Source organism: Gadus chalcogrammus, chromosome 8, assembly GCF_026213295.1.
Source record: "Gadus chalcogrammus isolate NIFS_2021 chromosome 8, NIFS_Gcha_1.0, whole genome shotgun sequence".
Classification (NCBI taxonomy): domain Eukaryota; kingdom Metazoa; phylum Chordata; class Actinopteri; order Gadiformes; family Gadidae; genus Gadus; species Gadus chalcogrammus.
In genome coordinates, this window is record NC_079419.1 from 13981157 (window position 1) to 14001365 (window position 20209).

The 20209-nt window shown below is 45.5% G+C and overlaps 3 protein-coding genes across 7 annotated transcripts; 2 read left to right on the top strand and 1 right to left on the bottom strand.

Moving 5' to 3' along the window:
- Positions 1-70: 70 nt before the first annotated feature.
- On the bottom strand, positions 71-4389 carry LOC130388279 (dnaJ homolog subfamily C member 5-like). 4 transcript variants are annotated; one of them, XM_056597711.1, is made up of 6 exons: positions 4262-4389; positions 2264-2500; positions 2045-2171; positions 1411-1642; positions 1019-1190; positions 71-929 (listed from the first exon to the last, which is right to left on the bottom strand). In XM_056597711.1, exons 2-6 carry the CDS (start codon positions 2373-2375, stop codon positions 826-828), a joined length of 747 nt encoding a protein of 248 aa, XP_056453686.1. In that variant the 5' UTR covers positions 2376-2500; positions 4262-4389; the 3' UTR covers positions 71-825. The 4 variants fall into 4 exon arrangements, with proteins under 4 accessions (XP_056453686.1, XP_056453688.1, XP_056453689.1 ...); XM_056597713.1 differs by having other exon boundaries at positions 2045-2168; positions 2264-2549; XM_056597714.1 differs by having other exon boundaries at positions 1411-1624; positions 2264-2549.
- On the top strand, positions 2985-13994 carry LOC130388275 (high affinity cAMP-specific 3',5'-cyclic phosphodiesterase 7A-like). The gene is made up of 14 exons (XM_056597705.1): positions 2985-3414; positions 3556-4146; positions 6882-6942; positions 7257-7346; positions 8295-8446; positions 8619-8682; positions 9762-9857; positions 10318-10418; positions 10695-10826; positions 11025-11116; positions 11330-11474; positions 11800-11896; positions 11984-12064; positions 12192-13994. Exons 2-14 carry the CDS (start codon positions 4009-4011, stop codon positions 12335-12337), a joined length of 1395 nt encoding a protein of 464 aa, XP_056453680.1. The 5' UTR covers positions 2985-3414; positions 3556-4008; the 3' UTR covers positions 12338-13994.
- Positions 13995-15077: 1083 nt separating this feature from the next.
- On the top strand, positions 15078-19703 carry LOC130388278 (armadillo repeat-containing protein 1-like). 2 transcript variants are annotated; one of them, XM_056597708.1, is made up of 7 exons: positions 15078-15322; positions 15776-15967; positions 16078-16169; positions 16764-16953; positions 17074-17190; positions 18201-18275; positions 18489-19703. In XM_056597708.1, exons 2-7 carry the CDS (start codon positions 15806-15808, stop codon positions 18678-18680), a joined length of 828 nt encoding a protein of 275 aa, XP_056453683.1. In that variant the 5' UTR covers positions 15078-15322; positions 15776-15805; the 3' UTR covers positions 18681-19703. The 2 variants fall into 2 exon arrangements, with proteins under 2 accessions (XP_056453683.1, XP_056453684.1); XM_056597709.1 differs by lacking the exon at positions 17074-17190 and having other exon boundaries at positions 15087-15322; positions 16764-16867.
- Positions 19704-20209: the final 506 nt, after the last annotated feature.

A 20209-nucleotide genomic window follows, 5' to 3' on the forward strand; every position in this document is an offset into this window, starting at 1 on the left:
GGCCTATCATGTTGGACTAAAAGTAGCGTCAGTTTATTGACACATCATTCATTTTTTAATAATCCTTTATTTATAATATATGTCTATATCTTGACATTTTGCAGTTGACGGAATGGTGCAAGATAATGTTATGTTTATGCAATACAAAAAAATAAGATACATTCATTAAAACGCATATTAAAATAAAACACACGTCCGAACATGCAACCAAATCACTAATGTTATATGTATCTGAAAGTAACTGAAGATGAATTTAGTAAGCTTACATCATTTAGAACGAAGACATTCTCTCCATCAAAAGATAATGCATGTGATAAGTTTATATTCATAGATTGATGATTGGTTTTGTTGTGACTATTTATTATTTAATCATGTGACCAACATACTTATTTTTCCATCACATCCGTCACAACAACTGAATACATTTACAGTTCTTTGTGTTAAACATCCGGTTGTTTCACGGGTCTATAGAATAAAGACTTTAATTTACTATGACCAAGGGCTTTTGTCCGGACATATCATTCTCATAACTGCAGCCATTGATATTGGTAAAAATTGGATTTCAATTATTTATAATAAAAAATAAACGCAAAGCCCACTCTAACTCTAACGTAACACCCTCTCCAATCAAAATGTTCCTGCCCTGGTTCTGCACACACAAAATCGAGTCGTATGTGCCAATTGTGTTGCTCTCTAGAAGTTTCCCAAAACAAGTCAAACACCACATACATCATGAGAGTCTGTTTGTAGGAAAAGGAGTTGAAATTGTTGGTAGCCTGAGAGTAGAGGTCAGAGGTTAATCTCCCATGGGGTCGGGGCGGGTCCTCAGGTGTAGGTGTCCGCATACCTGCGGTTTCCATCGCCAATCAGCTGAGTCTTCTCGCTGGCTCCGCTGCTGGGCTGCTGCACCACCGGAGCATCTCCGCCTTCTACAACCACAGGAAGTATGGTTTACCACAGGAGGAAATACTTCCTGGTGAAGCGGCCCTCTGAAAACCCATTTCCTGGTTCTGCTCACCGTTGTCATGGCCAACCTCCTCCTCCAGGTCGTCTGGGGAGACGTATGCGTCTGACTCCGCCCCCTCCCCGGGCGGCGTGGGCTTCAGTCTGCCACAGCAGCAGTTACAGCAGCAGCACAGACAGCAGCAGCAGTAGAAGCCGGTCAGCACCCCACACACAGCAAACAGACCCTGGAGAGACAGAGGAGTCAGGACCCAAAAAACGCAATTTCAGTGTGTCAACCCCCGCACACACAGAACACTAAGAGTTCACTAATCACTCTCATGTGCTCAGAGCGTGTGCATTATCAGGCTGGACACAACTCTGGATCGCGACCCATTTTAGGTACCTCCCGACCCGGAGTTCAAGAAATACTGCTCTACTGATCGACACTGGGAGCTGCACACACACCTTGGCCCACCAGGTGGAGAGCATGAAGTAGGTGTTGACGTTCTCCTCCCCAAATTGCTGGGCGACGTAGAGGCCCAGGGAGCCATAGCTGTCGTAAATGTTCCTCTTGGTGAGGTCCGACAGCACTGAGTGGGCTCCGTTCAGCTCCTTGAACTTATCTGCCGCCTCTGGGTTGTCCGGGTTCTTGTCCGGGTGGTACCGCAGGGCTAGCTTCCTGAAGATCCAAACAACACTGTGTGTGTGTGTGTGTGTGTGTGTGCTTCTTTGTGATACCAAACAGGGTTCCAGGGTTCCTTTTTTTGCCCTTTAGATGGCTTAGGGTTGGGTCGCCAAAGGTCTCCTGTGAAGCCATTTGAGACCTAGCAGTGATTAAGGACTAAACAAATCAAATGTACTTGGACTTCAGTCCCCTTTTCTCCCTCCACCATTCTGCCTCTTTCTGTCTCTTCTCATCCCTCCATCATTCCGTCAGTCTCTATGTTACTTCTCGCTCCCTCTGCCGTACCACAGTACTTGCATGATGTCTGTGGGTGTTAGCACCAGACACAGTTCATACAATAACCCCTGATGTTGGAGTGTTAGAGGGACACCGGCAGACAGTCCTTCTCTCAACCCTCGGTTTAAACAGGCCTACCTGTAAGACTTCTTGATTTCTTCATGGCTACAGCTCTTCTCCAGACCAAGGACGAGGTACAGGGACTCCCCGGAGGTGGACAGTGTTCGCTGCCGGCTCTCGGACATCCTGACACCATTACCTGCTGCTTGAGGTCACAGGAGGGTGGGGGGGGGAGGGAGTAACAATACATACCATAAATAACAAACTCAACTCTTTATGGAAAAATATGGTACATACCTGCCGCTGCTCCTGAACGTTTCCGGGCCAAGAAGTGTTTGTTGGTCCTTCGGTGGGTCCAGACAGACGGGTCAGTCGAAGTAATGAGTAATGGAGAAGCTCTGTCCAGCATCAAAGATTCATCGGCAGGCTGCTTCAGGTATCCTCGGCAACCAATGGGCACGCGGGTCGCCTCGTATCGGCAAGGCTTGATCGGGTTTCAGACGAGCTGGTCGGGCAGGCGATTCCCATAGCAACCTGTGGAGCGGGGCAAGTTGGAGATGGGGGCTGAGTCCCCGCCCATGACCTGTCAATCAAGGACATGTAGGCTGTATATATTTTTTATATTTATGATACAATTGGATACATAAAATCGACATAGTAAAGTCGTAATACCAGTAAAGGATACAGTATTTATGCCAAAAGTTATTGCAAGGTACTTAATTTTTAATATTTACAAAATCCTAATATTTTACACTAGCCAAAAGAACCAGAGGCAAGCAGAAGGTTTTCTTACTTATCTTTTAGATGGAACGAGTTAAACCATCCACATTAGGAAAGCGGCGCAAGTATGGGTCTCTAAAACGGTATTAAAAAAAGCTGTTTCAACTGACGACCTGAGGATGTCACCAAATTCACATGTCTGACTTCGATACATTCTTCCTAGAGGAGGCTCGAGCGAGCAAGTTACAGGCTAAGTGCTCGTTTAATATGAATATGTAATAGGTTTTAGAATATTGGCATCAAAATGTGTCTCTCTAAGAAAGTGTATCATGCCCTTACTAATAATAACCCTAATCCCATTCAGCCAACAGGGTTGAAAGCTCCAGCTCCGACACGTGAAGCAATTGGTTCACTTTATTATTGTTATTGTAATAATTATTTTTATCTATTTCCGGCATTGGGGCCGAAATCTGTGAAAACCGTATGGAGTTTGGTTTAATTATAGGCTAATTGATGAATATTGAAATAAAAAAACATGAAAACGCATTGGAGAAGATGCCCAGTGAAGCCCTCGTCCAATAGATGTAGGCGTTTTAAATGCACAACCCTTGATTAACCAATCATAGGAAACCTTTTACGGTTCGGTCTAAAATGATTGGAGTTTGAAGGAGCGAGAGGTCCGTCATCGCGCCATCGTTGAAATGTTTGGGGAAGACAGCTAACAGTCGGTGAGAGATAAGGAAGGGACTGAGTTATGAACGCTATGATCGTAGTTCGACCTTGTTTTCTTCGGTGAATGGTTCAACTAATACCGTGCGTTCAAGCTCAATGGAAAATCATGTTACAACTGCGACGTTTTTCTGTTCCAGGCTTTGCCGCTGTTCATCCGAGCGATGAGATGTCAACGGACTGGGTCCATGCTCTTATCTTTGGCTTCTACGATTCCAAAATCCGAACCGTTTAGGAATATTTTGAATTGTATTGCAACCGTATTTCATTGTGATTAGTAAAGTCACGACTGTTTCTGGAGCAGAGGTAACGTCAGGCCTATATGTTTGACGGCTTTCTGCAATATGAGGAAGCAATTGGTCGAGTTCCCTCTGTGATGCTATCGAAATCTTAAAAGATAATTGCCACACATTTTGGACCAAATATGTAAAAGCTATGGCCCGTGGGAAACACAAAATGATCGAAGAAACATCCGTGTCAATATCGCCTTGAACGAACTCGAAATCCTGCGCTTTCTCTGCGAAAACTTCTGCCTGAGTTCATGGTGCATCGGTTACATCTCGATCGGATTTTAACCCGGCGTTGACTGTTCAATGGAAGTATGTTCCCAGCTGCCGGTGTTGCCTCTAGACAGGCCGGTTCCCCAGCATGTGCTGAGGCGCAGAGGAGCCATCAGCCTCGGCACCAGCTCTGCTCTGTTCGGAGGTCCTTCTCCGAGGCAGCTTTGCAAGGTGAGTGACGCGCGCGCGCACACACACACACACACACACACACACACACACACACACACACACACACACACACACACACACACACACACACACACACACACACACACACACCTACCTCTAATAATCAAGACTTTCGTAGATGATGATGAGGCGACAACGAAATTGTGAATGTTTTGGTTTTAGGTTCCTACTATGACATGTTCATATTACGACTGTGAACTCTGCCTTCACACATGCAAATTGTTGTTGTAACGAGGACCGACTTCCGGTGTTCGTCCCCGGGGGTCGTACTGTGTATACTGTGTACACAAAGCACACTCGCTGTATACACGGAGAAGTGCCTCGTTTAACATATAAGGACCTCTGGCAACATCGCTGTAATATCTGGGCTACTTCCATTGGGTGTGTGTTCACTCTCGGTCTTGCTAGTGAGTTCGACTAACCCTTTATCACAGTAAAGCGCTTTATTACACATCCGGTTCCCTTTATGAAGTTGACCACATATGTCACTGACTGAAAGAGTAAGATAATTTTTGCAGAACCATGGACTCAAGCACCAGATAAATGTCTACCTGGACCACACACATGCTAGTGGACACCCTTGAGAGTGTGTCTTGATCTTCCCAAAACCCTTAGTACTAGGATCTGGCAGATGAAAAGCTTTGAAAGTCCATGTTAAGAGGAAGGAACTCTGTTGGGGAACTAAAACTAGAAAAACAATACGCTAATCGTCAACCACCTCGTGGCTGTTCAGATAAACCAGAAGAGCCACTAATTTGCATGAAAACATGTTTTGCATGGTATTTGAATGAGTGGGGAGGCTCTGCCTGAGTTTGGTCAATAGTGTACTGTGGAAGCTAGATGGGCCCGATCTTGGATCTCGATGGTTGACTAAGACCCCACATTGATTGTTGACAAGTTCTATGAGATGAGATGTAAATAAGCCATGATTTGATTGCAACTCGTCCTTTCTCGAGCTGTACAAGTGTTTCAAAATTTGGCATCCATTCTATCCAAACAAGTGATGAGGAGCTCCCATAGATGTCTTTGTTTTGTCAAACACAAGTAAGCGCATAAGAGCTGCCCTGGCTAGGCACTTTCTATTCCAGATGGCTCACCAACTGCCAAATTATGGTACGGGAGTAGACCATGAGAGTGGGTGAGTGGAACACATCTTGACATAAAAAACTTCAATATTAACCTGGCGTCCCGGAAAACTGTCTGAATCCTTTAATCAGTTTTTTTTGTGAAATGCTAGAAAAGCATCCTTCTATTGTCGTCGTCACTTGGTTGCCCATTTATGATAAAACGTACAGGAATAAGTCATGCTTTGGGGGGCATTTGACAGTCAAATCCCAAACACTAGCATCCAAACACTGATACACCAAAATGTATCATCCAACCAGTTGCTAGCCAAACACTTTCTGTCTGTCCTGTCACAAACCTTTCAATCAAACAGCCATGGTTCAGGGAACACAAGGGATGATCAGGTGCCCAACACGCCTTGCCCTGGTTGTGACTGAACCCATGATGATTGGGCTGCTAACTGATGTAACACAGAACTGCTGCAAACACAGCAAATCCTTAGAAACCTGTGCAAGGATGTTTACCCCTCAATACCACCACTGCTCCGCACAAATTAAATGGCCACAACTTCGGAGTGGACCGAACATCGCATAGACTTCCCAGCACTATCATCGAACGGTTTACAGAACTACATACTGTACGCCCACAGATCACATTACGGACCACCACTGCAGTAAAGGAGAGCGAGAGAGCGCTTACTGCGTTCTGTGCTGTACCCCACCGTCCGTCCCTCTCTCCTCCTCAAATACATTCTGATTTATCTGATGATGCAGACATGGATTTAATAACTGGAGATGGATTGTTTGTGTTGTTGAGGACACACACACAGACTGACGAGACAGTCATACACAGAGCGTGTGGAGGCCCCGTGTGCGACCACCCAGTGGGGGGGATGTGGGTCAGCCTGCAGCGGTATTCCATGATAGCACCATCACGACTGTTAGTCCTGCTGTCCTCTTGTCCTGAAGCGTCCCGTGTTTGATGAAACCGGTCGGTCTGTCATTAAAATCACATTTATTTTAACAGTTGATTCACACTGCTTGTTGCGTAATTGAAAGGTTTTCTTTTTTATTTCATGATTGACCTGGTTATTTTATTAAATAGTTATTATTTTTTGTAAACTGGCTGTGTAGACCAGTTATTAAACTGGTCTTGAAATAAAACGGTTTGTTTTTTCTGTTTAACTGTTGTTTTTTTTATTGCCTTGTTTCCTGCTTTTGCTATGCAGCAGTAGAGTAATACAGTAAGCAGTACTGCATTACAGTAAGTATTGCAGTAGTGTGTCTGTCATGACAATACCTCTAGCTTGCCACCGGGGGAGCTGTTGGCTGTGGCCCCTTGGGTTGGCCACCACAGCAGGGGTTGCAGCCATGTCTGTCTGACACACTTCAAATTGTGTTCTCTCTTTTCTAAACAAATCCCTGCACACACACACTCAAACCCAAATGTCCTCAGTCTACATTGAAGCATCCTTGAGCAAGATAGCCTAACCCCTACCTGCTTGGAGCTCACGTGCATCTAGTTGCATCACATTATAGTGTTTGCTCGGCCGACTACGTTAAACAACTGATGGGACCTAGGGCTGTGTGTTTCTCAGGCCGTGGTCGAAGACGGTTGGTTTAGCAGTAATGACCTGCTGTTTGTTTCAGAGGCGAGGAGGGGTGTCCTACAACAGCGCTGATCAGGCGGTTCTCTACCTCCACCTGCTCGGTAAGTGCCGCTCCACCCCCTCTCACCTCCGCCGTAGGCGCAGAGGGAGCACACACAAGCACCTGGTTTTGTTCCTTCCTGTGTTAAGATTTTTTACAGTGGCTAGCCCACAAAGGAAAGGACTATCTTCATTTGACCACAATTGTCCAACACCACACTCATCTGCACACTTACACTGATATGGTAAATAATTACGTTGAAAACCACTTTATTGGCATTGAAGATAAACATGTACATAAATAAAGTTTTTTTATAAAGTACATAGCCACTCTCGCTATCCTCTCCTCTCACCCATCCCACTCTCCCCCTTCCAGGTGATGTGAAACAACGGGGCCCGGGGCCGTCGGAACCAGTGCGTGGGGCCCCTCACTCCCACGTCAAGGTCGACTATCAGAGGTTTCACTGTGAGTAGACATGCGATGGTTACCCCAATGTGATGGTTACCCCAATGGTACTTTGTGGTTTTCGTTTATTTGCTGGTTGGCCAAGGATGGGAGTGGTCCTTGATTAATGCTTGAAATTATTTATTTCACATAATATTGACATGGTCTACATATAAAACGCAACCACTGGACAGACATAGCCTAAATAACAGCCTAGCTACAGAACTTAATGCGATAGCTAGCAGCTAACAAGCACAACTGTTATTAACAAAAACAAATAACCCCTTATGTCTTCAAGCCCAATGCACTCAAACATGAATTATAACCTCCCTTTGTGTATTCTGTCTGTTGCATTCAGCATTAATATGTGGTTGCCAGGTATCAAACTTAATTCTAGTTCTACTTTTAAATGGTGCGGTGACTTGGACTGAAGCCCCTGACACACCTGGCTGACCAACGGACAGTGTCGGGCTGTCGTTCAGTATCTGCGGTGTCTCGCGTACCGTGGGCACTTGGATTGGCTGTTCACCTTAAGTGAATCGATGCACGAAAAGAGAAATGGAAGTGGGCAAAGCAGCAAATTACTACAAGTTACTTACACAAAATGATCGTCTCATTCTTCCACTTCATCTCATAACCCTAACCCTCGTTAGCTGTAGTCTTTGCGTTGTGTTAAAGTGCATCTTTTGGCCAAGGCACAGGCGAGGTGGGACGTTGGTTTTGTGTGTCCGGGCCTTGAAGGGTTTTTAGAGCAGGCCATTCCAAATGTCCACAATTTATGGATGCATATTAGAGAAAGTTTGTACGGCTTCCCAGTACCTGTATTCACTGTCGGTCGCTTTAGGGAAAAGTATCTGCTGAATTATAATAGTTAATGGCAATGTGTAAAATGGTAAAGAATACGGTAGGGTTAGCTGATTGCTAGCAGCCTGGTAGCCCCAGCCTCACGTGTCGGTGTTGTATGCCCAGGTCACCAGGGTCCCGTACGGCCAGGTGCCAGGGGCCTCAAGAGCCACCGCAGACGGCTCAGCTTCCAGAGGGGTCTCAAGAGCCGCCACCTCCTCCAGCGGCCCTCGGGCCCGCAGCACCTCCTCGACCAGGTGTACAACTGCCAGGTCAAGGTGTGTGTGTGTGTGTGTGTGTGTGTGTGTGTGTGTGTGTGTGTGTGTGTGTGTGTGTGTGTGTGTGTGTGTGTGTGTGTGTGTGTGTGTGTGTGTGTGTGTGTGTGTGTGTGTGTTGTCAGTGCAGTTTTACCAAGGCTGCTCATGCTTCACTCCCGCTGCTTTCTTTCAGTGCATGCTTGACAAGGTGGACAGCTGGGACTTCGACATCTTCATGTTTGACAGAGCTACAAATGGTAAGCGTCACCATTGAGCTCTTAATCTGTCTGTCTGTTGGCCCCACCTGCTGGTTGCTCTGTGTGATTGCATCAGCCTACAAAGACCCTGTTACGAAATGAACAAGAGTAGATTAAGCGTTTTCCCTAATTAACTTTAGAGGCTTCGACTGATGTATACGGCTGAAACTCGAAAATATATAAATATCGTGCAAAAGTTTATTTTATTTCAGTTATTCAACTTAAAAGGTGAAACTAATATATTATATAGACTCATTGCATGGAAAGTGAGATATTTCAAGCCTTTCATTCGTTATAATTTTGATGGATATGGCTTATGAAAACCCCAAATTAGGATATTACATGAAATCAATAAAGGAGTTTAAATACAGCGATGTTGGCCCTTTAAAAAGTATGGTATGGTAAAGTACTCGTATCATGCATATGTACTGAGTACTTGGTTTGGGCCCCTTTTGCGTGAATTACTACCTCAATTCGGCGTGGCATGGATGCTACCAGCCTGTGGCCCTGCTGAGGTCCTATGGAAGACCAGGATGCTTCAATAGCGGCCTTCAGCTCTTCTGCATTGTTCAGTCTCATCTTCTCTTGGCAAAGCCCCATAGATTCGAGTTGGCCTGTCAATCAAGAACAGTGAATCCCATGGTCATTGAACCAGGTTTTGGCAGTGTGGGTATAGGGCCAAGTCCTGCTGGAAAATGAAATCAGCATCTCCATAAAGCTTGTATGCCGAAGGAAGCATGAAGTGCTCTAAAATGTCTTGTGTGTTTTGGATTAAACAGCTGATTAGAGTGTGACACTTTGATCCTACAATATTGAACCTTTTGACAATATTCAAATTGTCATCAAAATTATAACAAATATTGTCTTGAAAATATCTCACTTTGTATGTAATGAATCTATATAATATATCAGTTTCACCTTTAAGTTGAATTACTGAAATCAATGAACTTTTGAACGATATTCTATTATTTTGAGTTTCACTTGTATTTCAAGTGTTTATTAGTTTTCCGTCACTTAATGCTTCTCTTGAAGGACCTATCCGTGGTAGTGGTCTATGCTAAGGAGCTTCTCTTTTACAGGAAACGGCCTGGTGACATTGACCTTTCACCTCTTCCTCCAGCTGGGACTGACCCGGCTCTTTCGTCTGGACCCCATCAAACTGCGTAGTTTCCTAGGTACCTAGGTCGTCTTAGTGCTGCCCCCTGCTGGGGAGCCCAGTGGCCGATGTAGATGTGTCCGTGCAATTCCCTTGAATTTAGTTTCGCTTCTATTTACATCTTTAATGTAAAAAGTGTGAGTATAATCTGGAATTAAACTGAGATTATGCGATGGTTGGGGACACAGCTGTACATGTGGGACATCCCTCTCATGGACACTGTGTTTAAACCAATTAAAAGTCTAATAATACTTCCAGTACACAAAGTTTAAGCTTGCATTTGGCACACACCCCACTCGTCTACTCTGTCATTTAAACTACAACAGGGTGCTAATTTAGAACAGGCTCCTGTGTAAACTTGTCGAGCCTACCATGACAGATGAGGAAAACCCAACCACTAGTGCTCTCCCAGTCTGCCCGCACACGCCACTGGATGAGCGCTTCTTCTGTAATTCGCTGTTGTTGTTGTTGTAATGTAGTCATGGTGCAGGCAGACTACCACCAGCGGAATCCCTACCACAACTCTCTCCACGCGACTGACGTCACGCAGGCCATGTACTGCTTCCTGAGGCAGCCCAAGGTGAGCCCACCCTGGACCCGGCCTCGGCACTGGGTCCTAGCGGGTCACTTCAAACGTGGTCAAGCACCCACCCAGTATGACTAAAGGGGACACTTGGACAAGTTTATGCCTGACCGACCGACTAGTGCAGATGTTATCATCTGAGGACCCGAAGGACAGTTTCAGTTTCAGTTTGTTCACGGCGGGACCACCCACCGCACACTCAGGAGAGAAACGATAGGGTTGTACGTTGAATATGATGTAAGGTGTAATACATTGTGTATCCTTGTTTTGCAGCTTGCCACAACGCTGAGCTCCTGTGATATGCTGCTGGCGTTAGTTGCGGCGGTCACCCACGACCTGGATCACCCCGGGGTCAACCAGGGCTTCCTGGTCCGGACCGGACACCACCTGGCTGCACTGTACAAGGTAGGGAACCTGTGGAGAGAGGCACACGCACTCGCACACGCTTGCGCACGCACACACATGCATACACACAAACAAGGACAGGCATACAGAAACAAGAGTCTCGCACGCACGTACGCAAGCATGAACACTCTGAGACGCACACACGCACTGGGAAATTAATAGTGTGATGAAGATGTGTGTTTGGGCTTGATGTTGCAGAACTCCTCTGTTCTGGAGAGCCACCACTGGAGGTGTGCTGTGAGCCTGCTGAGGGAGTCTGGGCTCCTGGACCACCTGCCCATCACTGACCGGTCAGTCACACTCATGCTAATACCATGGGTATAGTAGTTCTTCCAGACCGTTATTGTAGGCGATTCAGGGTTGATTTTTGTAGTTTGGCCTAATCTATGTTGTAGTCCTTCTAGAATATTTCGTTGTTCTAGTGGGTGAACTTGTAGTTCTGCTAGATGGATTTGGTAGTCCCATAGGGTAGATTTGTATTTTTGATTCCATTGTCGATGCAGGCTCAACTTGGAGGAGCGACTGGGTTCTCTGATCCTGGCCACAGACATCAGCCAGCAGAACCGCTACCTGGCCCGCTTCAGGGAGCACCTTGACCGAGAAGACCTGAGCATGGCTGACCCCAGCCACCGTCACCTGGTCCTGCAGGTATATCTTTCACTCCTCACCCACTCATTCTGGCTCTAGCTCTGTCTCTCTCTCGCTCTCTATCTCTCTCTCTTGCACTCTCTTTCTCTTGTTCGCTCGCTCGCTCTAATTCGGTCTTCCCCGTCCCCTCCTCCTCACACACTGTTAGTGGACAATCCCTGAACAACATGCCTATCCTAACATGCTCCTTGATGACGTGTGTGTGTGTGTGTGTGTGTGTGTGTGTGTGTGTGTGTGTGTGTGTGTGTGTGTGTGTGTGTGTGTGTGTGTGTGTGTGTGTGTGTGTGTGTGTGTGTGTGTGTGTGTGTGTGTGTGTGTGTGTCAGATTACCATGAAGTGTGCAGACATCTGTAACCCGTGTCGAGTCTGGAGGCTCAGCTCCCAGTGGAGCTCCAGAGTCACAGCTGAGTTCTTCCACCAAGGTAGGTGTGAATGTGATGGGATATTGGTGTGTGTTTTGAAGTAGGCGTGTGTTGGGTCTGAAGCTGTATTTGTGAATGGTTTCCTAGGCGACGTGGAGAAAAAACACGGAATGGCAGTCAGCCCCCTCTGTGATCGACTCTCCGACAGTACGGCACACATTCAAGCTGGTATGCACACACGCACACGCACACACACACACCCTTACGCACACCTTAAACTCACACATTCTATGTCTACATAAACACACCAGCTCACCGCCTCCACTCTCTGAGCTTCAGTGCTGTCCTCCATCAGGTTTCATCCGCCACGTGGTGGAGCCTCTGTTCAGGGAGTGGTGTCGCTTCTCCTGCACCAGCCTGTCCCATCGCATGCTGGCCCACCTGCAGACCAACCTGGACCGCTGGACGGACCCGAGCCAGCACCCCGAGACCCCCCCCTAGAGTCCTACCAGCCTTCCTAGACCCCCTCCCAAGACAAAGGAACGTAGACCACCTCTGAGAGACATGGGCACCTTCCTGGACTACCTCCGTGACCACTTCCCTAGAGACCTCCCTAAACCCCCTGCTAGCGACATGGGTACCTAGAGAACCTCCTGGAACCTAGACCACCTTCTAGGATCCTCTCTAGACCACTTCCCTAGAGACCTCTCTAGACCACTTCCCTAGAGATATAGGAACCCATACCACCTCCACCGTAGAGACCTACCAGCCTCCCTAGACCACTCCCTACAGATATAGTAACCTAGACCACCTCCTAGAGACCTAGGACCCTTCCTAGACCTCCTCCCTACAGATATAGTAACCCGGACCACCTCCTAGAGACCTAGGAACCTTCCTAGACCACTTGCAAAGCTTTTACCTCAGGAAAGGAAAGCTTGTGGAAATGCGTCTCTCCCTTCTCTCGCTCTCCTTCGTCTTCTTACACTTTTATTCTTTCTTCTTATTCTCTGTCTCCCTGTATCTCTCTCGCTCTCTATCTGCCTTTATCCTGCTTCCTTTTCGACGCCACCAACTAACCAATGACTACTTTGTTATTTCATTTAATCGTATTTATTACATTGGGACGTATTCCCGGAGTACAGTTACATCGATCATTTACTACCTTACCAAAGTACTACGACAATGTATTCAAACTTAAGGTAATCCATGGATTACTACGTACCACAGTAATGCATAGATGTATTACTATATTGTGATGTTTCTGCTGACATATTATTTATTGTTGTGTGATTCAAGCTCTGGTATCAAAATGTTTCCTTTCGCTAACCGGAGCTTTCACAGGATTTATTGGGTCATTTCGTGGACTTTGAGGATTTAAGATAAGTTCCCACATTATCCTGAAGAGTTCAGAAACGGGGGGAAAATTGCTCAGACAGATTTATTTTATGTAGCGCTATAATTTAATATTGGAAACCCCAAATATGTAGCCAATGACGAAGAAGAAACATTGAACATGAAGATTGTTCCGGAGACCCGCGGTGGATGTTTGGAATGGGGCCAAGGGCGGGCAGACATTTTGTTACATGCTAATTTAACTTAATTTAACCAATGGCTTAACTCGCTATTGGTTCTGGGGCAAAACGGTGCACATTCAGTCGAATTAATTACCACTTGCATAAAATGTTTGCTCTTTTGCTAAGGTAGACGAGAAACGCCATTCGATCGAGACGATTTCCTCTTTATTTGTATTTTTTTAAGGGTTTTTGGTTGATCGTTCCACTGTGAAAATGGACATGACTGTTGAGTTTGAATTACTATTCTTTTAATTGTGTTTTCCTTTTTCAAGGGCACATCTGTCATGTTTGGGGGGGGTGAAAAATAACAATATTTACCAAATAATGGTAATATACGTCATGTGATACACCATCATGTGAAAAATCCAACTCTTTAAATCGGTATCTGTCACATTAGAGTGTTACGTTTTTAGCTTCTAAATGTTTGTATTTAACCGTCATTTCTTGGAAGAAACACTTGTTGCATTACATTCAGTTTTTCTTTTAAGAAGTTAGTCATTTTGCTTAGGTGGGGCTATTGTTCGTTCATCAAGATGTCGTGAACTCAAATCTTCCTTCAGTGGAGTTGTGGAACACAATTTGCTGTACTGGCTGCTTTCACCGGTACTGTTCTATTGAAGGAGAATTAGTTAATGACGATGGGTAAAAACATGGAAGTCAGTCCGTTCTTGCAAGCATGATTAGGTTGCCAAGTGGAAACTTCCATTAAACTATGCTGTTGCTGACAATTCCCCATACTTCAGATGGGAAACCCAAATGCACCAGCCATAACTGTAGATAGTCAATACACAATTTCTGACAATTTTTAAGAAGCCAGACCACAAACAGACCTTTTCATTTTTTGTCATAAAAGTTATGCTTTGTTTTTTGTTTAAAAGGCAGTTGGGGAATGGATAGGTGGATGTTAAACTATGCACTAATTTCTTAAGTGACCAAACAGATTTTTGTCTTAGTAAATCATTCACATGTGTACCGTTCGGCTTTTTGACATCTTTCATGTTGGTTTTTCTTTGTTTTCTTTAGACAACACAAAGTTGTAGAAGGACGCAGGTGCTTTTCATAGTAAAGTGAAATTTGTATTTTCTGAAAATGCCAAGACTTTTTGATGCAAGTCACCTGTGTGAAGGAACTTCCATGACAAACTATTTTGTGAAAATCTTGCCAAATATTGATATTTTGCTATATTTGCCAGTTATTACATTTTCAATAATAAAATGAATTGACTCTTTTGCGGCATAAATAATACTTAACTACACTGTGATCCAAGCCATTTCAACACAATGCAAAGGTTTATGCTAAATGTAAGTATATGCATTAGTGATCTTTAACCACATTAATTTATCTTCGAAGCTATACACTTGGAGTATTCAGAATGGTTGATATAGTGACGAAAAATCAGGTATGTTTTCTGATGGATGTGTAGTGACGGGTCGTTGCCGGGGAACGAGTTGTCTCGAATAGCTCAGCTAGGCTCAACTACGGTATATGAAGAGCCGGCTCTTATCGGTGAGCTGAGCCAAATTATCAGACTCAATGAAAAAAGACGGAAAGCCCATCAACTTTTCCTAGGGCGTTGGCTCTTTAAATCCTACAACATTCTGAACGGATGGCCGGCGAGGTCAGCTGAACACTCAATATCCAATCACAGACGCGCATTTTAACAGCTGACACTTTTTTTCGTCTCCGACCAGGAAGCATAGCCAACAACAATCAAGTCGCATACCCTTTCATTATGTAGCTTTACGTGTCAGTCTATTCGCGGTCTATGCGTTTGATTATGATACAGAATACTTGTTATTGTATCATGTTATGTTATCGTTGTGCTGTCATGTGATCCTTGGTGACAGTTCATTGAATAACCCAACTAGCCATCCTCACTCGCCTTGTGGTCGCCGCTCCCGAAACGCTCGTGGTAAGTGCCAACGTTGCTGGCAGCCGATGTTAATACTACACTGTGGTCATTGGCATTTGCCAGTGGCGTTAGCGTGTCCGTTTTATAGCTCCAAATGAGCGTAAATGAGTTTAAACGCATATAGGCGCAGTCTACCCACCAGCACGTCAAGTCTGAGAATGAATGTCCTCCAGCCAATCAAATGCATATCAACTAAACCCGTGGCATATAAGGAATAAAAAAGCTCAGTTAGGCTTATTTCAAACAGATGCAAGTATACAGGAATATGGGCTTCATTGGCTTTTCAAATGAAATACATTTTCTTATTGTGTGTGTGTGTGTGTGTGTGTGTGTGTGTGTGTGTGTGTGTGTGTGTGTGTGTGTGTGTGTGTGTGTGTGTGTGTGTGTGTGTGTGTGTGTTTCTGTTCTGAATTTGTTGAATTTATCCCAGTCGTGTTCTTCTGTGGTGTCCAGGTGGTTTTATATTTAGAGGCAGCAGCAGCCATGAGCGGGGAAGCCGAGGCTCTGCTGGTCGTGAACCAGCTGCGGGATCTGGCTGCAGACCCCATGAACCGGAGAGCAATCGTCCAGGACCAAGGCTGCTTGCCCGGACTCATCCTGTTCTTGGACCATCCCAACCCGCAAGTCGTTTACTCTGCCCTGCTTGTGAGTGTGACTTCATAGTGATGTGTGTTCATACATGCCACTTTCAGCCTCTGTTGTTATGATTGGGTGCAACTTTCAGCCTCTGTTGCTGGCTCCATTGTCACCACCAGGCGCTGAGGTACTTGGCAGAATGTCGTGCCAACAGAGAGAAGATGGAGGGTGAGCTGGGCATGATGCTGAGCCTCCAGAACGTCAAACAGAAGTAAGGGTTTGAGAATTACAATCCATGTCAAAATAAACCCCCGCTGGTGACATCACATGTGGGCGCATCCAAATGTACAATGGCTGTAATGGGAAAATTATATTTTCAAATTCTGTTTCTCTCACTGCCATTTGTTGGGTGTGCCTTTCCCTGACCCCCTTGGTGTGGTCAGCTCCAACTGATGAGGCATCGCTACGTCTTCCCCTTTATGACATAATGGGGAAGTCGTCTATTGTTTACTACCATCTGGTTAACCAATGCTATTGTTTTTTTGGGAAGAAGAGCTGTTCTCAGCATTCATGAGACCTCGATCGATCACACACACACACACACATCTGAGGCCTCAGATTATTGTATGTTATATGTAATTATTGTTTGGATGACTCTTCATTTTTGATGACTCTTTATTCTTAAACAGTTTGTACAGAACAATTGGCGTGGTGCAAATTCCCACCACAATGGCTTTATCAACCTACCCAGTGGACTGTACCAACCCGGTTGGCGTGTCTACCCATCATGTATTCAGCTGGTCAGTGCCATGTGTCACTGCAAGAATACCTGAGCACTCATCCCATGTGTTGTGTTGTGTCACAGATCCACCACCCCGGGGGAGACGAAGCTTCTGGCCTCGGAGGTATACGAGCTGCTCCAGGCATCCAGCGGGCCAGAGTCCGACCGGGCTGAAGGAGCTCCGTCTGGTAGGAGGAAAGCCCAGTTCTTTCTGGGCTCCACCAACAAGCGGGCCAAGACAGTGGTATTGCATATAGACGGGCTGGATGACTCTGTAAGTGGGCCCACAGTCAAAACAACAACGCATGTCCACAAAGCATGCAAACATAAAGGAGGTTGGCGTGTTTGTTTTCATAAGAGTGTCCCTCTCACAGCATCCTCATGCTCTCAACAGAGTCGCAGGACTCTGTGCGAAGAGGCCCTGCTGAAGATCCGCGGGGTTATTAGTTTCACCTTTCAGATGGCTGTCAAGAGGTGCATCGTTCGAATCCGCTCCGACCTCAAGGCGGAGGTGAGGCTCTTCCTTTCAGGTCATCTCATGCAGCCCATCCCTAATTCGGATATGCATCATTTGATACCCTATTAGAAGGCAGCGCTTTTTTCAATTTCTTTGTCCCACTAGGGGAAATTTATTTTGCAGCCATGTTCACAAAATGACACACACAAGAGGGGACTTCCAAATCTTACCCCACAGAAGCTTAAAGGTTGGGTATGGAATTCTCTTTTTTGGCCATTTTTGCAAAATTACTTGAAATCCTTATCATAACCCACTTACAGCCATTGAGTTAGAAGTACTGACATGAAAATTAAACAAGTCGATCATCTGTGGAACGGGCAGGGCTCGAAAAACTCCAGCTAACCCCCCCCCCCCCCCCCGAGTGGCATTGGACAGTAAGTACGTCAATCAAACGGTCGTACTGCACTCCCGCTCCCCGCGTGACCCCTTCGTGCACGTACTCAAACCTCGTGACCCAGAGCAAGCTTCTGTTTGTTGCTATCCAGCGGTAGCTACTGGAGCTAGCTAGCTAGCTAATGACTCGCTCTCGCGCATCTGTGTTCGCTCGTGCATGATTGCGCGTCCATGTACTTGGAATGGGTGGAGTCAGAGTCAGCGTTGAAGGAGAGGGGGTAGGACCATTTCAGTTGTGTATTTTCAAAATCTGCTGGCATTTCGCAAATCCCATACCCAACCTTTAAGCTATAGTTCTGTAACATAGTATGTAACATACATTGTTGCATACATTATCTGTGGGGTTTGGCTTTGTTGAGCAATGGGATGGCTGAGGGGATTAGGCTTCAGCTGAAAAGTAGCGGGGGAGTGGGTGAGTAATGTCCTGTGATATTGCATGACTGATTCGTGTGATGGCTTTGATGTTAAGTTCTTGTATACAGTGAGCATGGCGAAGAAGCAAGTGGAGCAGTACAATATAATTTGTTGAACAATGCTGGTATACAGTAGTAGGAGTAAATGTATACCACTATAATCTAGAAGAAAAATGATCTGTGCGGTGTGTCCTCTAGGCGCTGGCGTCGGCCATTGCCTCTACCGAAGTTCTGACAGCCCAGCAGGTGGTGAAGGGAGAGAATGGCCAAGAGGTTAGTTCTGCAACTGGTGTCTCCCACAGTTGTGCCACTCTTGAACATGTGCATGTCCTACATCGACCCCGGTGCTTTCGGAAATAAAAAGGTTGTTCAGCAACTAGACTCTTAATTAGTAAAACAGTCCTATAGTTGTTAATGGTTGACATTAAACTCAATGTTCGACTTGAAGCATTCCCTCAACTACGCCCTTTGTTAAATTTTGCTCAGATTTTGATCCCCTTCACGGAGGACGGCTCTCTACAGGTGGAGCAGAACGTGGACCTGCCGGACTATCTGCCCGAGGAGGAGGCCCAGGCCGAGGAGCCCGACAAGGCAGTGACCCGGGTGGGCAACGGGCAGGATGGCGCTACCTGGCTAGGCACCGCTGCCAACTTCCTGTCTCGTTCCTTCTACTGGTGACCCAGTGGGGCCTCGCCAGCCCCAGGTCCAGAACCTGAGACTGGACGGACCAGCCTGACTGTTACCACGGAGACTTGTTACCACCCGTATTATTCCATGCTGCTGGTCATGCACACAGACAAGATCCCTCATGTACAGTATGAATTGAAGCCTGTTTTTGTCTGGCTGCCGTTCCAGAAAAACAGTGTGGATCTCTGTAAGGAGCAGACCCACTAGATTGGAGCAGTATTCTGTTACACACCAAACTGTATTGTCCTTGTCATTACTTTTTTTAGGACCAAATCTTTTTGGAGATGCATGTGGAAATTTCACTTCTCAGAATGAGGCTTCAAAAACGTAAGGTGTCATGGATAAATATGTTGACCAAGAGATATAGTTGGTTTTCCAGTGCTACATAACGTTAGCTGGAGCTCTCTGCTGTGCCTTTGTTAAGTGGTATTTGGACCTGGTTGCTGTGTTTGGATTCTGAGTGACAAACATGTCCCCCTGATGGGTTTGGTCTGCCGTGGGCGCGTGCATTATCGGGTGGCAGTGCATCACCTTGAACATGCCGTGTATAAGCTGTAGTACATAAATACTAACTGGCAAACAATCTGTAAGACCCTGAGGGAGGAAGTACTGGCCGTCAGAACGGGTTGTATTACACCAAGTACTTAGTGGCACACTGAATGACTTGAAGGATCATGTTGATACGGTCCAGGACAGCCTGTACCCTAGCAGGTGAATGAACAGTAAAGCACCCAATCATAAAGTCTCATTGCAAAAGGTCACATGGTTATTTGCCGTTAGTCGGTTGAGGATCCGGCTCAACTCCAACCATGCATGAGATAAAACCAACGTCCCATTATGAAGTTAGATAGTCTATCAAGTTTAATGGTTCAATTGCTGGGGGACGAAAGGGTGTCAGAAGATGAACTGATGATCATATGGAAGATCGTGTAACACTTTACAATAAGGTTTCATGAAACTTTGGTCAACTATTGATTATTTAATTCAGTAATAAGCATTATTAAATAGCATTACCAAAGGAGGTATTGGGTTATGGTTAACCCCATCAATGATTTTCACACCAATAAGTAACTGTTAGTTAATGCTTATTATTGCGTTAACTAATGTGAATGCTGAATAAATGTAGCCTCGTTGTGAATGGTCAACAACTATGGTAACTGTCTCACTTGATATGGTACATTTTTTGTGTGTCTTGAAACCTCTCATACACCCTAAAGCCCTGGGGAATAGGAAGTCAATCATTCATACACAGATCAATATTTGTTATCACGAAAACCAGAAAAGACTCAAACAGACTCCCTATGCCTTAGGAATCTGACTGTGTTTTCGAAAGCTCTCTGGTATATCTCCTTATTGTGCAATTATATATAAAGAGATGTGCCAACTGAGTGCAGTGACGCTGTAATGGTTTTTGTGTTGATCACAGATGACAGTATTCTGCAAATATTGACAATTCAAGGCAAGGCAAATATAACGGGATGCATGTGTTCAATGCTTATCAGAGGATAAAGTGGTTGTGG